Source organism: Remersonia thermophila, chromosome 5 (genome assembly GCF_042764415.1).
Source record: "Remersonia thermophila strain ATCC 22073 chromosome 5, whole genome shotgun sequence".
In the NCBI taxonomy this organism is placed as follows: Eukaryota; Fungi; Ascomycota; class Sordariomycetes; order Sordariales; family Chaetomiaceae; genus Remersonia; species Remersonia thermophila.
In genome coordinates this window covers 2,668,406-2,684,598 of record NC_092221.1, presented here as the reverse complement: position 1 = coordinate 2,684,598, position 16,193 = coordinate 2,668,406, and the positions used below count along the sequence as shown (strand labels likewise).

The 16,193-nt window shown below is 61.1% G+C and overlaps 6 protein-coding genes and 1 non-coding gene across 7 annotated transcripts; 4 read left to right on the top strand and 3 right to left on the bottom strand.

Annotated features, from left to right (window-relative positions):
* Positions 1-335: 335 nt before the first annotated feature.
* On the bottom strand, positions 336-1,564 carry VTJ83DRAFT_5971 (uncharacterized protein; the record flags this gene model as incomplete). Its single annotated transcript, XM_071012630.1, has 4 exons — positions 336-692; positions 749-936; positions 998-1,262; positions 1,328-1,564. 4 exons carry the CDS (start codon positions 1,562-1,564, stop codon positions 336-338), a joined length of 1,047 nt encoding a protein of 348 aa, XP_070865346.1.
* A 507-nt stretch (positions 1,565-2,071) lies between these two features.
* Positions 2,072-3,683, top strand: VTJ83DRAFT_5970 (uncharacterized protein; the record flags this gene model as incomplete). The annotated part of the gene is made up of 5 exons (XM_071012629.1): positions 2,072-2,201; positions 2,262-2,714; positions 2,772-2,883; positions 2,944-2,999; positions 3,109-3,683. 5 exons carry the CDS (start codon positions 2,072-2,074, stop codon positions 3,681-3,683), a joined length of 1,326 nt encoding a protein of 441 aa, XP_070865345.1.
* A 767-nt stretch (positions 3,684-4,450) lies between these two features.
* VTJ83DRAFT_5969 (uncharacterized protein) lies at positions 4,451-7,012 on the top strand (the record flags this gene model as incomplete). The annotated part of the gene is made up of 6 exons (XM_071012627.1): positions 4,451-4,887; positions 4,965-4,984; positions 5,152-5,326; positions 5,394-5,558; positions 5,662-5,792; positions 5,955-7,012. 6 exons carry the CDS (start codon positions 4,451-4,453, stop codon positions 7,010-7,012), a joined length of 1,986 nt encoding a protein of 661 aa, XP_070865344.1.
* A 146-nt stretch (positions 7,013-7,158) lies between these two features.
* VTJ83DRAFT_5968 (uncharacterized protein) lies at positions 7,159-8,348 on the bottom strand (the record flags this gene model as incomplete). Its single annotated transcript, XM_071012626.1, has 4 exons — positions 7,159-7,238; positions 7,291-7,440; positions 7,520-8,184; positions 8,287-8,348. 4 exons carry the CDS (start codon positions 8,346-8,348, stop codon positions 7,159-7,161), a joined length of 957 nt encoding a protein of 318 aa, XP_070865343.1.
* Positions 8,349-8,857: 509 nt separating this feature from the next.
* VTJ83DRAFT_5967 (uncharacterized protein) lies at positions 8,858-11,891 on the top strand (the record flags this gene model as incomplete). The annotated part of the gene is made up of 2 exons (XM_071012625.1): positions 8,858-8,874; positions 8,939-11,891. The coding sequence occupies 2 exons, from the start codon at positions 8,858-8,860 to the stop codon at positions 11,889-11,891; spliced, it is 2,970 nt and encodes a 989-aa protein (XP_070865342.1).
* A 403-nt stretch (positions 11,892-12,294) lies between these two features.
* Positions 12,295-12,392, bottom strand: VTJ83DRAFT_t123. The gene has a single exon. It is a non-coding gene; the product is annotated as a tRNA-Ile (tRNA).
* Positions 12,393-13,189: 797 nt separating this feature from the next.
* On the top strand, positions 13,190-15,822 carry VTJ83DRAFT_5966 (uncharacterized protein; the record flags this gene model as incomplete). The annotated part of the gene is made up of 5 exons (XM_071012624.1): positions 13,190-14,161; positions 14,286-14,319; positions 14,397-14,455; positions 15,019-15,083; positions 15,777-15,822. 5 exons carry the CDS (start codon positions 13,190-13,192, stop codon positions 15,820-15,822), a joined length of 1,176 nt encoding a protein of 391 aa, XP_070865341.1.
* Between the last annotated feature and the right edge of the window lie 371 nt (positions 15,823-16,193).

The following is a 16,193-nucleotide window of genomic DNA, read 5'->3' as shown; positions in this document are numbered from 1 at the left end:
TAAGTAGACAAGTCCAGCAGCAGAACCGTGGTTACGAGACTTCGCACATTCACCCCGACCCCACTTCACATCCTGGTAAACGAACCCAGATCCAAGCTCCCGTAGTCAAACGTCATCGACCCGGAGCAACCTCGCGGTTGACGCACCACCCACATCCTCACCCTTGGATATGCTATCCTTTTGTTTTTTTTTTTCTACGGGTATCATTTGCTGTCCCTGAGACCCCTGTACAAGTATAACTGGCAAGCCGAAAGTCCGATCCTCCAGGAAACGCCAACCAAGACCCAAACCGCAGCCACCATGAGAGCCACACACAAAAGAATACCGAGATTGCCCTACAGAACATCTTCCATTTTGATGTCCTCGTCTTCCTCCTCGTCGGATGGCGCGGCGTCGGGCTGGGGCTCGGCCGCATCGTCTGCCGGCTTGGGCAGCGACGCCACCATGCTCTGGTACTCGGGCTTGAGAGACCAGTGGTTGGCAAAGGTGCCGGTGCGGTGCAGGACGGCGACCTTTTCCAAGCCTTCGCGGATGTACGCCTCGGGCTGCGGGATCCTCCCGCGGAACGCCTTGACGGACCAGTACTTGTGCTCCGAGAAGCACCTGGCGATGGCGTCGAGCAGCTGGTTCTCGGGCCAGCGCGCCGTCTTGTTCTCCAGCTTCTTGGCCTTGGTCGGCTTCTCCTTGGTTTTCTGCCCCAGAATCCGTCAGCGCGAGTCCACGGCGAGCGGCGAGCTGGGTTGCCTACGAGAAACGCCTCCCATTCTTGAGGGGGCTTGGCATCCCCTGACGGGAGGAACGCGTTGTACATCTTGACGCGCTTCTCTGGTTCCTGGGCCGCCTGAGCGCGCAGCGCCAGGAAGCGGTCGGCCTCGGCGTTGGGGATCGGCGTGCAGACCACCTCGTGCTTGATCTTCCCGGCAATCTTGGTTTTCTCTGCAGCATCATGGGCATGTCAGCGCTGCGCAAGCCAACGGACCGCGTGGAGGGCACATACTCGGGATGGGTTTGCGCGCGAAGGCGCCCTTGCGACCGCGCTCCGCGGTCGGCTCCAGCTGTCGCTGCTGTTTCCTCAGCAGATGCGCCGGGATGCCCTGAGCCAGAGCAGCCGCCCTCTCCTTGTTCTTGGCCGCGAAGCTGGGTAGGTCTTGTTCTGTAAAGATGAAGGTGTTGTTGACGTCGTGGTTCGTTACTTCCATCTCGTACTCCTTAGGGACCTCCTTGTGCACCTCCAGCTCGGGCTTGAGGCGCATTTGCAATCTCTGCGACGGACGCCAGTGTCAGCAGTAGGGCGCGTAGCGTAGGAGGTGGTGACGGGCAAACCGACCGGCTTGCCGTTCTCGTCCGTAAACTGACGAATCGTGCCGATCTCGATCTCGGCATCATCGTCAAGCTTCGACCAGGCCTCCCAGACGTAGTTGGGCACCCGTGTGAGATACATTCGGCTATACATGTCGGCGCTGGCTGGTTCCTTGTCGTAGAACTCGAGATCAGGGGCCTCATCGTTGTCGTCCATGAAAGGGGAGCCCGTGTCGGGCTCAGCCTTGACTTGCGGTTCGGCCATGATGAAGGTCTGGGACGAATTTCAAATGCGTTGGTTTGATCAGGGCCGTTGATGATTGCGCTGCGAGCAGGGGCGATGGATTTGTTGGAGCTTCGATGAGGACGGCGTGGAAGAAAAGGATGTTGTGGATGGATGCAACGGTTGGAGCTGCTGGTGCTTGTAGCAGCGATGTTCTTGGACCTGGAACTTCCCGCTTTGGCCGCTGAGGTCACAAAGTGGGTCAGCCTGCACGGGTCCACGCGTGGGTCACAGGTCGTGGCGGCCGTGCCAAGCTCAAAGCGGGGACCCTCCAGGAACGTTATCGCTTGTTGATTGGCCGATAAGCGCGGGACTGACTTGCCCGCAGTCTTCTTTGATCGCGTGCAGTCACGAACTTCGCTTCTTCTCCCCTCCCTTCAACATACCCAATCGGCTCTTCCATCCAGATCCCGTTCCCGTTTGCGAGAGCAGAATCCTTCATACGAAACGCCTAGGAACCGACGGCCATCAACATAAAAAACTTCCAAAATGGTGACCCAAGAAGATCGCGAAATGATGGAACGCATCAGCCGTCTAGCGAGCCAGATCAACCGCCACAAGAATGAGCAGGCCGGCTTGGTGCTCGCGCCGCCTCCAGGACCCCCTTCTCGGCCTCTTCGTACGCTTCCTCCATCGCCTCTGCCTGGTGACCGCGCCCACACTCATCCTTTCTCGCCAGATTCCGGCCATCACCATTCGTGGCGCCGCGGCGGGTACTCGCATCGCGGCGGCCGCGGCCGTACACCCCTCTTCCGGAACCGAACCTTGATTCTCAACGGTAGCACGCCGCAGACCCCGCCCGGTGACGCTGACTCGGGCACCGCATCCGATGCGTCAACGTCGTCATGGGTCACTAAGCACGACCGCCATCTGCAGCTGATCAACTCGAGCGTTTACCAAAAAGATGCCCAGGCGAGGACTGCCGCCATCGAGCAGTCGCGCCGGCAGAAGCTCGCGCAGAGGGACAAACAAGAGCGTGCAAAACTCATTAGCCATCTCAGCCGCCTGGCCGCCGGCGGGACATTCGGGGCTGCTAACCCGCAGACCGCCGCCCCAGCCAAGTACGAAATCAACATCCAAGGCATCCGCTTCATTGTCGCAAAGAACGGCAGCAAGCTTGTCAAAGTTCCCGGTGCGTCGGCTCGTGGCCCGTCAAGTTTTGATGCAAGGCTGCTCACCCCCGGCGTAGACGACGTCAACTCGGCCAAAGCGACACCCAAGATGGCCATCGTTGGGGGTGTCAAGTTTTACCGCAGCAAGAACGGAAATCTCTACCGCCACGGCATCGTGAAGGCTCAGCGGTATGTCTCGCGACCGTTTCCGATCTTCGACCAGCTGACTCCAGCGTCCTTGACCCACAGGCAAACCGGCAGGGTGCGCAAGATCAACGTGCCCTGCAAGCAATTCTCCATGACCGGTAACTCCCTTTCCTCGACCGACGCCCTCCAAAGCGGCTCTCCTCTTTCCTTCCGACCGGGGCTTCGGTAAGTCCGTCCCGCAAGAGACATACTAACCGTGATGCGCAGGCTCATGCACCCAAGGCCCGCGGTGCCGCTACATTCATGACCCTCACAAAGTCGCCATCTGCCGCGAGTTCCTGCAGCAGGGCGAATGCGCCCACGGCGACAACTGTGACCTGTCACATGACCCCATCCCCGAACGCACCCCGACCTGCCTCCATTTTGCCCGGGACAGCTGCACCAAGCCTGACTGCAGGTATGCTCACGTGAAAGTGTCTCCAGCTGCCCCAGTGTGCCGGGATTTTGGCTTTTATGGCTACTGCCCCAAGGGCGCCGCCTGCCCCGACCGCCACGTCTTTGAGTGCCCCGACTTTAGCAATACGGGCGTGTGCAAAAACAAGGGGTGCAAGCTGCCGCATCGCGAGAGGGCAAGCGTCCTCCGGCGCGGAGCATCAGGGGGCAACTACAGCGGCGGTGGCGGTAACGACGACGAGATGGAAGACGTGTCGAGCGATGACGACGGCGAGTCTATCAACGACGACGATATCGACTCGGACGAGGTGGACGAATTCATTGGCCAAGACGAAGATGGCGACGGCGGGCTTGCGTTTGCCGAGCAAAAGGACTTCATTGAGCTGTGATGTCGCCTCTTTTTGCTCTGCCCTTCTTCCCAGTGCATCATCTCCATCTATTCCCCCCCTCCCCCCCTGTTTTTGCGTTGCATTTCCTGGCGCAGGTGCCCAAGTTTGATACCCATTTGGCGTTGTCCTGGGGATAAGAAGTGCAAAAAAAGAGGAGGAAGAAAAACAATAATCAAGCCAGCCATGGGAGAGATGGATGGCGCAAAATTGGCGAGCGGGAGGTTGCCGGTCCTGGCTGGTATCAGCCGATGACGGCTCAGGTTAGCAAAATAACGGTTGCATTTAGGAGATGAGGTAGCTAGAGTCCCGATGGAGGGACGGAATGAATAAAGTGCATGCAATTTGTTAGCTCGTGTAGGTTCGTGTTGGTTTGTGAGATGTGACCTTGTTTGTTCGCGTTCGAGAGTTCCAAGTCCATGGGCATAGCCGACAAGGTGGTCAGCATCGTCTCCTGAGATGGTGTAGACGGCGAGCTCCGATCCCCAGGCCAACCATGGCGTTTTACCCGTCTGTTTGTCTGCTGGGACAGCTGCGCTAGGAGGTGGTTGAGGGCAGTCTTTTCATCACACTCCCACCCTATGCATGTAAGACTCAATGGCGAGGACTATGCATGTTGCTATGGCCCCCACAAGCCCGGAAGCCACCCGCCCATGAGCTCGGCGGGTGAAATGCCGGGTATATGGCCCGGAGTTGCTCGGGGAAGAGACATCTCTTTACGATCCTTGAGCAGGCATGCATCTCTTGCATTAGGGGCTAGATGACTTGACATGGAAACCGCCTCTACTGGGACACGGGATGAAACACGCGGGCCCTTGTCGCCTCCGGTCGCCCCGGAAATCCACCGCTGTACGACCTGGGAGCAGTGTAGAGCAGGAGCTTACCTTAAGTATATGAACGTGCCAAGCTCCTCGAGAGCGACCGTACGTCCGGTTGGGAACTTCAGCACAAACGTCCCGACTCTTGAGGATAAGCCAGCAAGAATGGGCGACCTACCAGAGAGAAGCGGCTCGATGGAGGAGGCTGCCATCAACAACCACGACTACTTCACGCTCAAAGACGCCCCCGTTGAGAATCTCAGGCCGCTCAGGGTCGTGGTCATCGGGGCGGGCTTCTCGGGGATCCTCGCGGCGATCCGGATCCCGGAGAGGTTGAGGAACGTGGAGCTGATTGTTTATGAGAAGAATGAGGATGTTGGAGGAGTTTGGTATATAGGTCCCTTCGCCCCGGTCTCCTCGAGACACTGTCACAGAGGACACTTGACAGGTGCTGACAAGTGCTTAGGTGGTTGAACAAGTATCCTGGTAGGACACGGATCCAATGCTGGCTATGTTTTCTAGCAAGCAGAAGGCTGACATGGACTAGGAGTTGCTTGTGACATCCCGTGTAAGCGGTTTCGCCCGAGTCGACGTCTGGAGTTGAAGACTCCGTAACCCCCGAGGCAGTCCAACCCAGCTAAACTCAATAATAGCGCACTCCTACCAATACTCCTTCGCCCCCAATCCCAACTGGACCAGCCTGTATGCCCCTGGAAGCGAGATCCAGCAGTACCTCCGGGACGTGGCCGAGAAGTACGGCGCCACGCGTTTCATCAAAACGCGCCACCGGGTTGACTGCTGCGAGTGGAACGACGCCGAGAAGAAATGGTGAGTGTGTGGTCAAGCCCGTCCCCTCCCCTTTCAGAAGAGCTCGTCTCATGTCACCTTCCAACAGGATGATACGGGTCAAGAACCTCGCCACAGGCGAGACCATCCTCGATGCTGCTAATGTGCTGATCTCGGCCCGCGGCCAGCTCAATGATATCAGCTGGCCGGATATCCCAGGGCTGTTTAGCAAGTTTCTGGGGAAGGTTATGCACCCGGGAAATTGGGATACGAGGTGGGTGCGGGATAGATCACCGACGCCTAGAGATGGAGGGAGAGAGAGAGATAGACAGCGGCGAGATAGCTAACGTTGACGCGCTGGTGCTGTTCTCATCTAGTCATGACTTGCGCAACAAACGGATCGGCATCATTGGCAACGGCTCCAGCGCGATCCAGATCATCCCGCAGCTGCAAAAGATTGAGGGGGCCTCGCTGACCTGCTTCATACGCTCGCCGACGTGGATCTCGGGTACCTTTGGAGATGCGGGCATGGCTGAGCTTGGGTTGGATCCTGCGGATACGGCGTGTATGTTGACATGCTTTACCTTTCCCCCCCCGTACACCCACCCACCCCCTCGACGCCAGGACAAACGCAGAAGCTAACGCTCCCTTCTCCCGCTCCTCTGCAAAGTCACTCCCGAGCAACGCCAAAACCTCACCGCCGATCCATCCCTTCTCTTCAAGTTCCGCAAAGCCTTTGAAACCTCCGGGAACCTCGTACACGAGGCCACCCTGCGCGGCACGCCCATGCAACGATCCCTCGAAGCCGCCTTGCGACAGGCCATGGAAACCAAGCTTGCGTCGCGGCCCGACCTGCGCGCTCTGCTCATCCCGCCGCCCGGCTCCTTCGCCCCGGGCTGCCGCCGCCTGACGCCCGGGCCGGGGTTCCTGGAGGCGCTGCTCGCGCCCAACGTCACGGTCGTGGGGGACGCGATCCTGGAGGCCACCGAGGACGGCCTCGTCACCGCGTCGCGGCCGTCGGAGGCCTCGGGAGAGCAAGCCGCCCACGCGCGCCACCGCGTCGACGTCCTCATCTCGTCCACCGGCTACCACGCCGGCCGCAACCCGCGCCTCTACTCCGCCATCCTCGGCCGCCGCGGGCTCCCCCTCTCGGCGCGCTGGGGGTCGCGCCCCGAGACGTACCTCTCCCTCGCCGTCGACGGGTTCCCCAACCTGCTCCTCCTCTTCGGCCCCAACGGGGCCATCGGCGCGGGCAGCCTGACGAGGATGCTGGAGGCCTCGGTCGACTACGCCGTGCGCTTCGTTCGCAAGCTGCAGAGGGAGGACTACGCGTGCGGGGAGGTGAGGAGCCGGAGGGTGAGGGATTTCATGGCGTACGTGGATCGGTACTTTGAGCAGACGGTGTATGATGATGAGTGCGGGGGGTGGTACAAGTCCAAATGCGCCGGTGCCGACGGGCAGCCACGGACGGTCGTGACCGGCCTCTGGCCCGGGTCGACGCTGCATGCCATAGAGACGATGAGGTCGCCGAGGTGGGAGGACTGGGCGTGGGAGAGCGTCGAGGGGAACGAGGGGAACGGCCTGCGATGGCTGGGGAATGGGATGAGCGTGACGCAGCTTGGCGAGGGGGATCCGTCGTGGTATATTAACGAGGATCAAGTGGAGGTGCCGGTCGAGGGGAAGCCGGAGGAGAATGCGAGGTGGAGGGCGAGGCCTTGGTGTTATTGATGTGGATTCTTCGCACGTGAAGCCAGCTAGGTGGCCTTTCAAGCCAACAACAACAAAAAAAAAAAAAAAAAAACACTGGCATGAGATGCGTAGATATGCTGTATTGGTAGCTAGCGCCGTGCTTCGATCTATCTCTTCCCCACCGCTTAACCTGCCACCTTGAAGGTCCTCCCGCTGGCCGTCTTGCGTTCCTTCTCTTCGCTGTCTGGCCGGGCACGACGGAGGACTGGACGAAGTCAGCGGCGACAACAAGACCGCACAGGTTGCGGACGGCTCACCTTGGAGGAAGTCTGCGGTGCGGCGCCTCATGCGCGAGTGGATGTAAGCCTTGGAGGCCTTGATGTGATAGTGGAAGTAGTCGCGGAAGGTCTGGATTTGCGAGATGACGATGGGCATGCGCTGCGGCGTGAGGTGGCGGGGAAAGAGGACTGGTTGCGGCCCGGTTAGCGGCGAAGTGGTAGAGAGGGCGAGAAAAAGCAAGAACAGAGGGGGGGGGGCAGCACTCACCAAAGGTGACGTAGCCAATTTCACCGGTGCCGGTGTTCTTGACGCCAGGCACGCCCTGCAGCTCGAGGGGCGGGTCGTTGCGGAACAGGACCTGAGGCGCGTTCTGGATGGCGCGACGGCGGGCGTCAACGAACTCCTGGATAAAGACCTTGCCGAAAACGCGGTCCGTCTCCTCGCGGAAGATGGTGCTGAAGATGACGGTTATGCGGTCGTGGCTGGCCTTGACGTAGATGGCCTCCTCCTCGCGGTAGTGGATGGCCTTGACCTCGCCGCCCTCGCGCACGCCCTGGGGCGCCTCCTCCGAGGTGAACTTGGCCGCCTCCTGCTTCAGCTGGTAGTACTCCTGGTAGGCCTGCTCAAAGGGGGCGGCCATGGCGTTGCGCTTGAGCAGGGCGACCTTCATGGCCAGCTCGTCGCGGGCTTCTTGCTCGGCAGGAAGGTTCTCCAGGTCGATGAGGATGGAGAAGTCGTAGCCCGGCTCGGGGGGCACGACGTACGGCCCATACTCGCGGCGGAGCACCTCGTCGGCGCCGTATCGCTGCAGGTCCTGGAAGCAGCGGATCTGGAGAGAGACGAGGATCTTGGTCTTGGCCTCGGGGGTCGAGATGTGGAAGGTGACGCCGTCAAAGTCGGACACGGTCTGGTCGATGGAGACGGGGGGTGCTCTGGAGGGGGGGAGACGGCCTGGTTAGCACTTGGATGCTTGCGGCAGCAGCGGCGGCGGCGGCGTCAACACGTCGTGTTGAGTCCCAGGACGGCGCACCCACCCGGAGAAGCGCTCCGTGAGCACCGAATGTATCAGCACATTGTGGTAGTCGAGCCTCAGCATCCTGGCTATGCTGCGTGGTCAATCGGGGGGTGGGCGGGTCTTAGGCGGCCAGGCGGAGCAGCAGGAAGGGATGAAGGCGGCGACGGGATGGGTTGGTGGGATGGGAAAAAGCTGGATAGCTGCCGGGGCCTGAGCTATGTAGGAGCTGAGCTGTTGGATCGCGGTCCGGGGGGGGGGGGGGGTGGTTGCTTGGAGGTTGACGGTGACCAGGGCACCTGCTGGTGGTGGGGCTCCTTTGGGCGAGAGCTGACGTTTCGGCGGACGGCGGGGACAGGGGCAGCTGCTGGCTCCACTTTTCATCGTTACCGACCCACCGGCCAGGACGAGCCCCACCCAGCTGTGGCTTGTGGGGCTTGTGCTTTCGCTTTTCTTTTATCTTATCGCCGCCAAAAAAGTTCCCGGCCTCTCAAGGTCGTCGAGCACGAGAAACCAAGCCTCCATGAGCCTTGTGCTTGTCGACTACTAATTGACGTCGTGTTGGGGCCAACGCGAAGGCGCCCGCTGCCAACATGGTCAAATCCTACTTGTACGTTCCAATAACAGCTTCGGCTCCGGCCGATCGCCGTTCTGCTCTCTCCTAACGCCACCAGGAAATTCGAGCCCTCCAAGTCCTTCGGCGTCGTCGTCTCCCCCAACTCCAACATCGTATGGTCGGCGCCGCCACGCGCATCCGCCAAGGCCACCGGCGCCGGTCAGGCCATCGTCGCTGCCAATGAGGAGGTTCTTGTGTGGGACATCAAGAAGGGCGAGCTGCTCTCCCGCTGGCGCGCCGACAACCAACGTGCCAACGTGACCGCCCTCGCCCAGAGCCGCACCGACCCGGACCTCTTCGCCGTCGGCTACGACGACGGCAGCATCCGCCTCTGGGACGCCAAGATCGCCGCCCCCGTCGTCAGCTTCAATGGCCACAAGTCCGCCGTGACCGTCCTCGCCTTCGACAAGGCCGGCGTGCGCCTCGCCAGCGGCGCCAAGGATACCGACGTCATCGTCTGGGACCTCGTCGCCGAGGTCGGGCTGTACAAGCTGCGCGGCCACAAAGACCAGGTCACGGGTCTGCACTTTGTCGAGCCGGACCCGGTGGTTCCCGCCGAGGAGGACGGCGACGACCAGGCCCTGGTGACCATGGCCGTCGACTCGGAGGGCGAGGGCTTCCTCCTGACCACGGGCAAGGACGCCCTCATCAAGCTCTGGGACCTCGCGTCGCGCCACTGCATCGAGACGCACGTGGCCCAGACCAGCGGCGAGTGCTGGGCCCTGGGCGTGAGCCCCGACCTCAGCGGCTGCGTGACGGCGGGCAACGACGGCGAGATGACCGTGTGGGCCCTCGACGTGGCCGCCCTGGCGTCGTCCGCTCAAAAGGTCGACCTCTCGCAGACGATCAGCTTCCTCCGCGACCGGGGCACCCTCCACCGCTCGACCAAGGAGCGCGCGGTCGAGGTCGTCTTCCACCCGCGCCGCGATTACTTTGCCGTGCACGGCGTCGAGAAGTCGGTCGAGATCTGGAGGATACGAAGCGAGGCCGAGATCAAGAAGAGCCTGGCGAGGAAGCGGAAGAGGAGGAGGGAGAAGCTGGCCAAGGACAAGGCGAAGAAGAAGAAGGGCGACGGCCAAGATACGGAGGACGCCGAGGCGGACGGTGCCGAGGACGACGACAAGGCCGAAGATGACGTGTCGTCCGCCGACATTTCCGACGTGATCGTGCAGCACGTCATTGTCCGGACGGCGGGCAAGGTCCGGGGGGTCGACTGGGCGACGAACCCCGGCAGCAAAGACCTGCAGCTCCTGGTCGGGTCCACCAACAACCTTCTCGAGCTCTACGCGGTCGCCGGCAAGGACAAGCTCAAGGCCAAGGGCGACGTGCCCGACTACAGCAAGGCGCTGGCCGTCGAGCTGCCGGGCCACCGGACCGACATCCGCGCGCTGGCCCTCAGCTCCGACGACAAGATGCTCGCATCGGCGGCCAACGGGTCGCTCAAGATCTGGAACATCAAGACGCAGGCATGCATCCGGACCTTTGAGTGCGGCTACGCCCTCTGCTGCGCCTTCTTGCCAGGCGACAAGGTGGTCATCGTGGGCACCAAGGAGGGCGATTTGCAGCTGTACGACGTGGCGTCGGCGGCGCTGCTCGAGACGGTCAACGCGCACGAGGGCCACGCCGTCTGGTCGCTGCAGGTGCATCCGGACGGCCGGTCCGTGGTGTCGGGCGGCGCCGACAAGACGGCCAGGTTCTGGGACTTCAAGGTGGTCCAGGAGCCGGTCCTCGGCACGACGCGCACGGTCCCGCGGCTCAAGCTGGTGCCGTCGCGCATCCTCAAGGTGTCCGACGACATCCTGTCGCTTCGGTTTTCGCCGGATGCGCGGTTGCTCGCCGTGGCTCTGCTCGACAGCACCGTCAAGGTCTTCTTCGTCGACTCGCTCAAGCTGTACCTCAACCTCTACGGCCACAAGCTGCCGGTGCTCAGCATGGACATCTCGTACGACAGCAAGCTGATCGTGACGAGCTCGGCCGACAAGAACATCCGCATCTGGGGCCTGGACTTTGGCGACTGCCACCGCGCGCTGTTTGGGCACCAGGACTCGATCCTGCAGGTCGCCTTCGTGCCGCACAACTCGGACGGCAGCGGGCACCACTTCTTCAGCGCCAGCAAGGACCGCACCATCAAGTACTGGGACGCCGACAAGTTTGAGCAGATCCAGCGCATCGACGGCCACCAGGGCGAGGTGTGGGCCTTGGCCGTCGCGCGCAGCGGCACCTTCGTCGTCAGCGCCGGCCACGACAAGAGCATCCGCGTGTGGGACGAGACGGACGAGCAGATCTTCCTCGAGGAAGAGCGCGAGAAGGAGCTGGAGGAGCTGTACGAGGCCACCCTGACCACCTCCCTGGAGCAGGACCCGGACGCCCAGGACGCCGAGCGCGAGGTGGCCGCCGCGTCGAAGCAAACCGTCGAGACGCTCATGGCCGGGGAGCGCATCGCCGAGGCGCTCGAGATGGGCATGGCGGACCTCAACGCCCTCCGCGAGTGGCGCGACGCCAAGGCCGCCAACCCGACGGCCGCCCTGGCCCCGCCGCAGCGCAACGCCGTCTTCGTCGCCCTGGGCAACATCTCGGCCGAGGAGTACGTCCTCAGCACGCTGCAAAAGATCAAGCCGGCCGCGCTGCACGACGCGCTGCTGGTTCTCCCCTTCTCGGCGGTCCCGTCCTTGTTCACCTTCCTCGAGATCTTTGCCCGCCGGGAGATGAACGTGCCCCTGACCTGCCGCATCCTCTTCTTCATGCTCAAGACGCATCACAAGCAGATCGTGGCGAGCCGGACCATGAGGAGCACGCTCGAGGGGATCCGGGCGAGCCTGCGCGGGGCCCTGCGGAGGCAGAAGGACGAGATGGGGCACAACTTGGCGGCGCTCAAGGTGGTGGGACTGCAGATCCGGGACAGGAGCGTCAAGGACTACGTGGACGAGAACTGGGATCCGGAGGTGGATGGGACGAGCGGGCAGGCGGCGCTTGGGGGCGGGAGGAAGAGGGCTTTTGTGCATGTGTCCTGATGAGAGGGGGATGGGTAAGGAGGACGAAAAGGAGAAGGAGGAGGATGGAACTCTGGATTGTCATTTTTTGGTGTTTGAGGGGTGTTTACTTGGGGAGGCACTGAAAACCATGGTATTGTTCATCGAGGGGGCAGTCCCCTTTGTAAATACGCAATAGACAACAAAACCTTGATAGGATCAAGTCCCCGTATGAACGAAGTGATGCAGGTGAAAAAAGTAGAAAGAAAAGAGATGCGCACCATAAGCCTTCCAGCCTCCAGACGCACCAATCTGGAGACCTACAGACACATACATGATACACATAGACCAATGACAAAGGTTCGATTCCAACAAAAAAGCCAAAAGTCAAGTCATAAAAGACGAAAATTGCAAAATATGATCGGAGCCATTCAACTCCTTTCATTGCCCAATAACAGGATTGAACTGTTGACCTTCGCATTACTTGATACAGGCCAGGAGCCAGTATTAGTACGACGCTCTAACCAGCTGAGCTAATCGGGCTTTATTTGTTGTTGGAGACCAGGGTCCGTTTCCCACTTGATGAGCGAGGTGGGATCGGCCGGGAGACAAAAGGCTCCACGGTTGACGGCCGAGCTCTTTGGGGGGGGGGGGCGGTTCGAGATTTGAGGGGTATTTCTTTTTTTTCTCCTTCTAGACTGCTGCATGCTTGGTGTAGAGCGGAAAATGCTCAGCCTTGCTTTGGCTTATTGATTAGTTATCATGGTTTTTTTTTTTTTTTTTTTTTTGCGTGGTCTGGCGTAGAGTGGTTGGTGTATGTATGGGAGGCTTCCCCATGAAAAAAAAAAGGGGGCTTAGGCCAAGTACCTAGTTTGCTGGTGTCAATGGCCGCAGAGGCACAGCCCCGCCCGAACCGCTCTTTGGCGCCCGCCGATCCCCCGCTCTAGGTAGCGCCGCCCCCTCCCCCTCCTGTTCCCCCAAGGCACGCAACCGAAATCAGGTAACTAGTACCTGGGCGCACGGAGCGGAGGCTCGGGGGGCGCGGACGCGTCGCCTGCCACAGGGCTGAGCATGCGACAGCATGGATACCTACCCAGATGGACCGTTGACCGTTGACAGTTGATAGCTTTGCCGTTCCCACCGTCATCAGCAGTTGTGCTTTGTCTCCTTTGTAGTGTTAACTTTGGCCATTTTCGTCTTGTTCTCCGTGCCAACCCCCTGAGAGCTTGGGCGACAAGCACCGTGACCCTCTTGCTACCCTCCCCCCCCTTTATCCTTACCTCCTTGTAGCCCCGACTCTCCGGGACCCGCACTCGGACCCGGACATCTTCAACGCACCCATGGGTCTCCGTGACAGACTCCGCCGGAGCCGCGGTCCCGACGGCGACGGCACCCCGCCACCGCCCCCCGTTACCTTTATCCGCTCCGACACCCACGGCGCCGAGGTCATCCGCCCGCCCAGCCTCGACGACCACCCCATCCCCGGCTACGACGGCTTCCTCTCGCCGTCCGACCCGCGGGCCGACACCAAGCAGCGCCACAGCCTCGACGTCTTCCGCAGCGGCAACCGCAGCGGCCGGAGCGCCTCCACCTCCTCCAACAGCCCCGGCCGCGAGTCCACCGCCAAGCGCCTCTCCCAGCGCCTGCACCTCAGCCGCAGCCCCTCCAGCTCCGACAACGTGCCGCGCAACCTGCCCGACATCGTCCTGCCCGAGGGCACCCCCGACGACGACCCGGAGGTCGCCGCCGACCGCGAGTCGCAGTGGGAGAAGCGCGCCACGCTGCTGGCCAAGGAGAACGAGAAGCGCCGGAGCCGGCCGCCGACGCCGGTCCACGCGGCCGCGGCGCCGCCCCAGCTGCCGCACATCAACCTCGCCGACGACCACGGCCGCGGCTACGGCGCCGCCGACCCGAGCCACCGCAGCCCGAGCCCCGCGCGCGTCGTCTCCTCCAAGGCGATCGACGAGGACATCCAGCAGGCCATCCGCCTCCACGAGTCCGGCGAGCTCGAAAAGTCCACGGCGCTCTTCGCGCGGCTGGCGGACCCCAAGGGCGCCAACAACCCGCTCAGCCAGGTCCTGTACGGGCTCGCGCTGCGGCACGGCTGGGGGTGCGAGCCGGATCCGGCCAGGGCGGTCAGCTACCTGTCGGCGGCGGCGGCGAACGCCGCCGAGGTGGAGCAGCTGGCGCTGCAGGCCGGGTTGAAGAAGGGAGGGGCGGCGAAAGGGGAGCTGGTGCTGGCCATCTTCGAGCTGGCGAATTGCTTTCGGCATGGGTGGGGGATTCCGAAGGATCCTATCGCGGCGAAACAGGTAGGGTTTTCTTGGTTTTTTTTTTTTTTTCAATTTTTTTTTCATCGTGATGTGCTAGAGACGGGGACGAAGAAGGCTTCGGGAGGTACGGTCATGTTGGCTAACGTCCATGGCTGCTTGGCAGTATTACGAGACGGCGGCGAATCTGGGAGATACAGGTTGGTGCAGCCGCGATTCGAGGGCTCTACGCCTTTTGTTTCCCCTGCCTTCGAGCTGACGAGGCTTTGCGGTCTAGACGCCATGAACGAGGTCGCCTGGTGCTATCTCGAAGGCTTCGGGTGCAAGAAGGACAAGGTAAGTAACCGGCTTTCTTCCCTCGCTCCCACATCCGCATGCATACTATGTACACACACATATACGCATATCCATACACACCCTCTCTCTCTCTTCTCCGCGCAAGAACCATGCATCGGCGCGTACCCCTTCCCCCCCCCCCCCCCCCCCTCTCTCCTTCACCACCCACCTCTCGTCCTGTATACACAGCACCCGTTCTGCTTTTCCAAAGAGGGTATTTCGCCCGCGTCGGCTGTGGGCGCAGCATCCTCCCCGACTAGTGTTGGGTTGGGCATCAACGGGGCGGCGATCCCGTGACGAATCAGGTCCCTCCGGGCCCAGGCCAACCACAAAGCAGCAGCATGCATGCTGTAGTCTTTTTGGTTTTTGCGCTTCTCCTTGGCCCTTTGCCGTCGTCGCACGTGGGGGGAGCCGACGCGGGACGCATTCCGTTCTTGTTTGGTTTCGTGTGTATTATTGGGCTTGGTGTCATACGAGGATTGGGTTGGCCGGGGACAATGTTTGGCTGACTAAACCGGTGCGAACGTCGTCGACGACGACCGCCACCACCACCACAACAACAGTTTGCTGCAGCCAAATACTACCGTCTGGCCGAGAAAAACGGGAACAAGATCATCGGAAACTCCTGGTACGTTACATCGTTCTGTTGTTTTGGTGGGTGTTGTGTGGTTTGTTTTTGTTTTGATCCTGTTCCCTCCTCTCCTTCTCGTCCACTCGAGCGAGCTCGGAGCCGGCGAGGCTCGGACTGCGCCGTGGCGAGAAGCTCGGGCTCGGAAGCCAAGCGGCCGCTCGTCTCGACTCCTACCTGCCACCCCCGGGCGTTCGGACCGCTGCGTGGCTTGTGAATGGACGGGCTATCGCGGCAACTCATGGATTATTTACTGCTGCTGCTGCTGCTGCTGCTGCTGCTGCTGCTGCTACTGCGTCGAGATGCAATGCAATGCACGGCAGTGCACGGACAAACCTCGCACCCCCCCTATCGTTTGCCCTGTTTTCTGCTCTCCCATGGTTTTCCCCTTTTCAGTGGACAGGCTCCCCTTGGCACCATGTCATTACCGGCAGACGTTGGCAGTCAACAGCCAGTCAAGGAGCCGGTTCGATGACCCGGCGCTCCGGGCTGTCTCGTTTCGGTCTGCTCTGCTCATCGAGCGTCGTCCATATGGGGAAATCCGTTGCAGGGTTGACTTGCCGGATCCGTTGTTGTCCTGGCCAGGACGGGCGAGCGAGCTGGACAGCGAGTCTTCTCACCATGCCGTGCTTGGATGATGTGTTTTGGCCATCGAAAGCTGACGTTTGTGTTTGTTTACTCTGGTGGGAACAGGATATGGAAGGAAAAATACGATCCGGACAAGGCCGGCAAAAAGTAGTGGTGCTTTTGCGGTCTGTTTAGGCTCTGCCACCGACCCCCCCGGCGGCGATGACAAGGGTTGTACGGGACAGACCCCGGGGTGGGATACGCGAGGTGTACAGCATCAGAAGGACCTGGGGTGGGCTTTTTTTTTTTTTTTTTTGTGCTTATGATGTCACGGCCCACGGCATTGGGAAGGACTTGGTGATAGCGGCGCGTTTGTGTCTCGGTCTTCTTTGCGGGATGGGAGGTTGTTGGGAGTTTGTGGGGCATGGGTGGGAATGGGGCCAGAAAGATGGGAAACTCGTTGGGTACCGCACCCTGGGGGTTGTTTGTCCTTGGCTTGACCGAGCGTGGAGGATCACTTCATGGAATTTCCTTTCTCTTGGA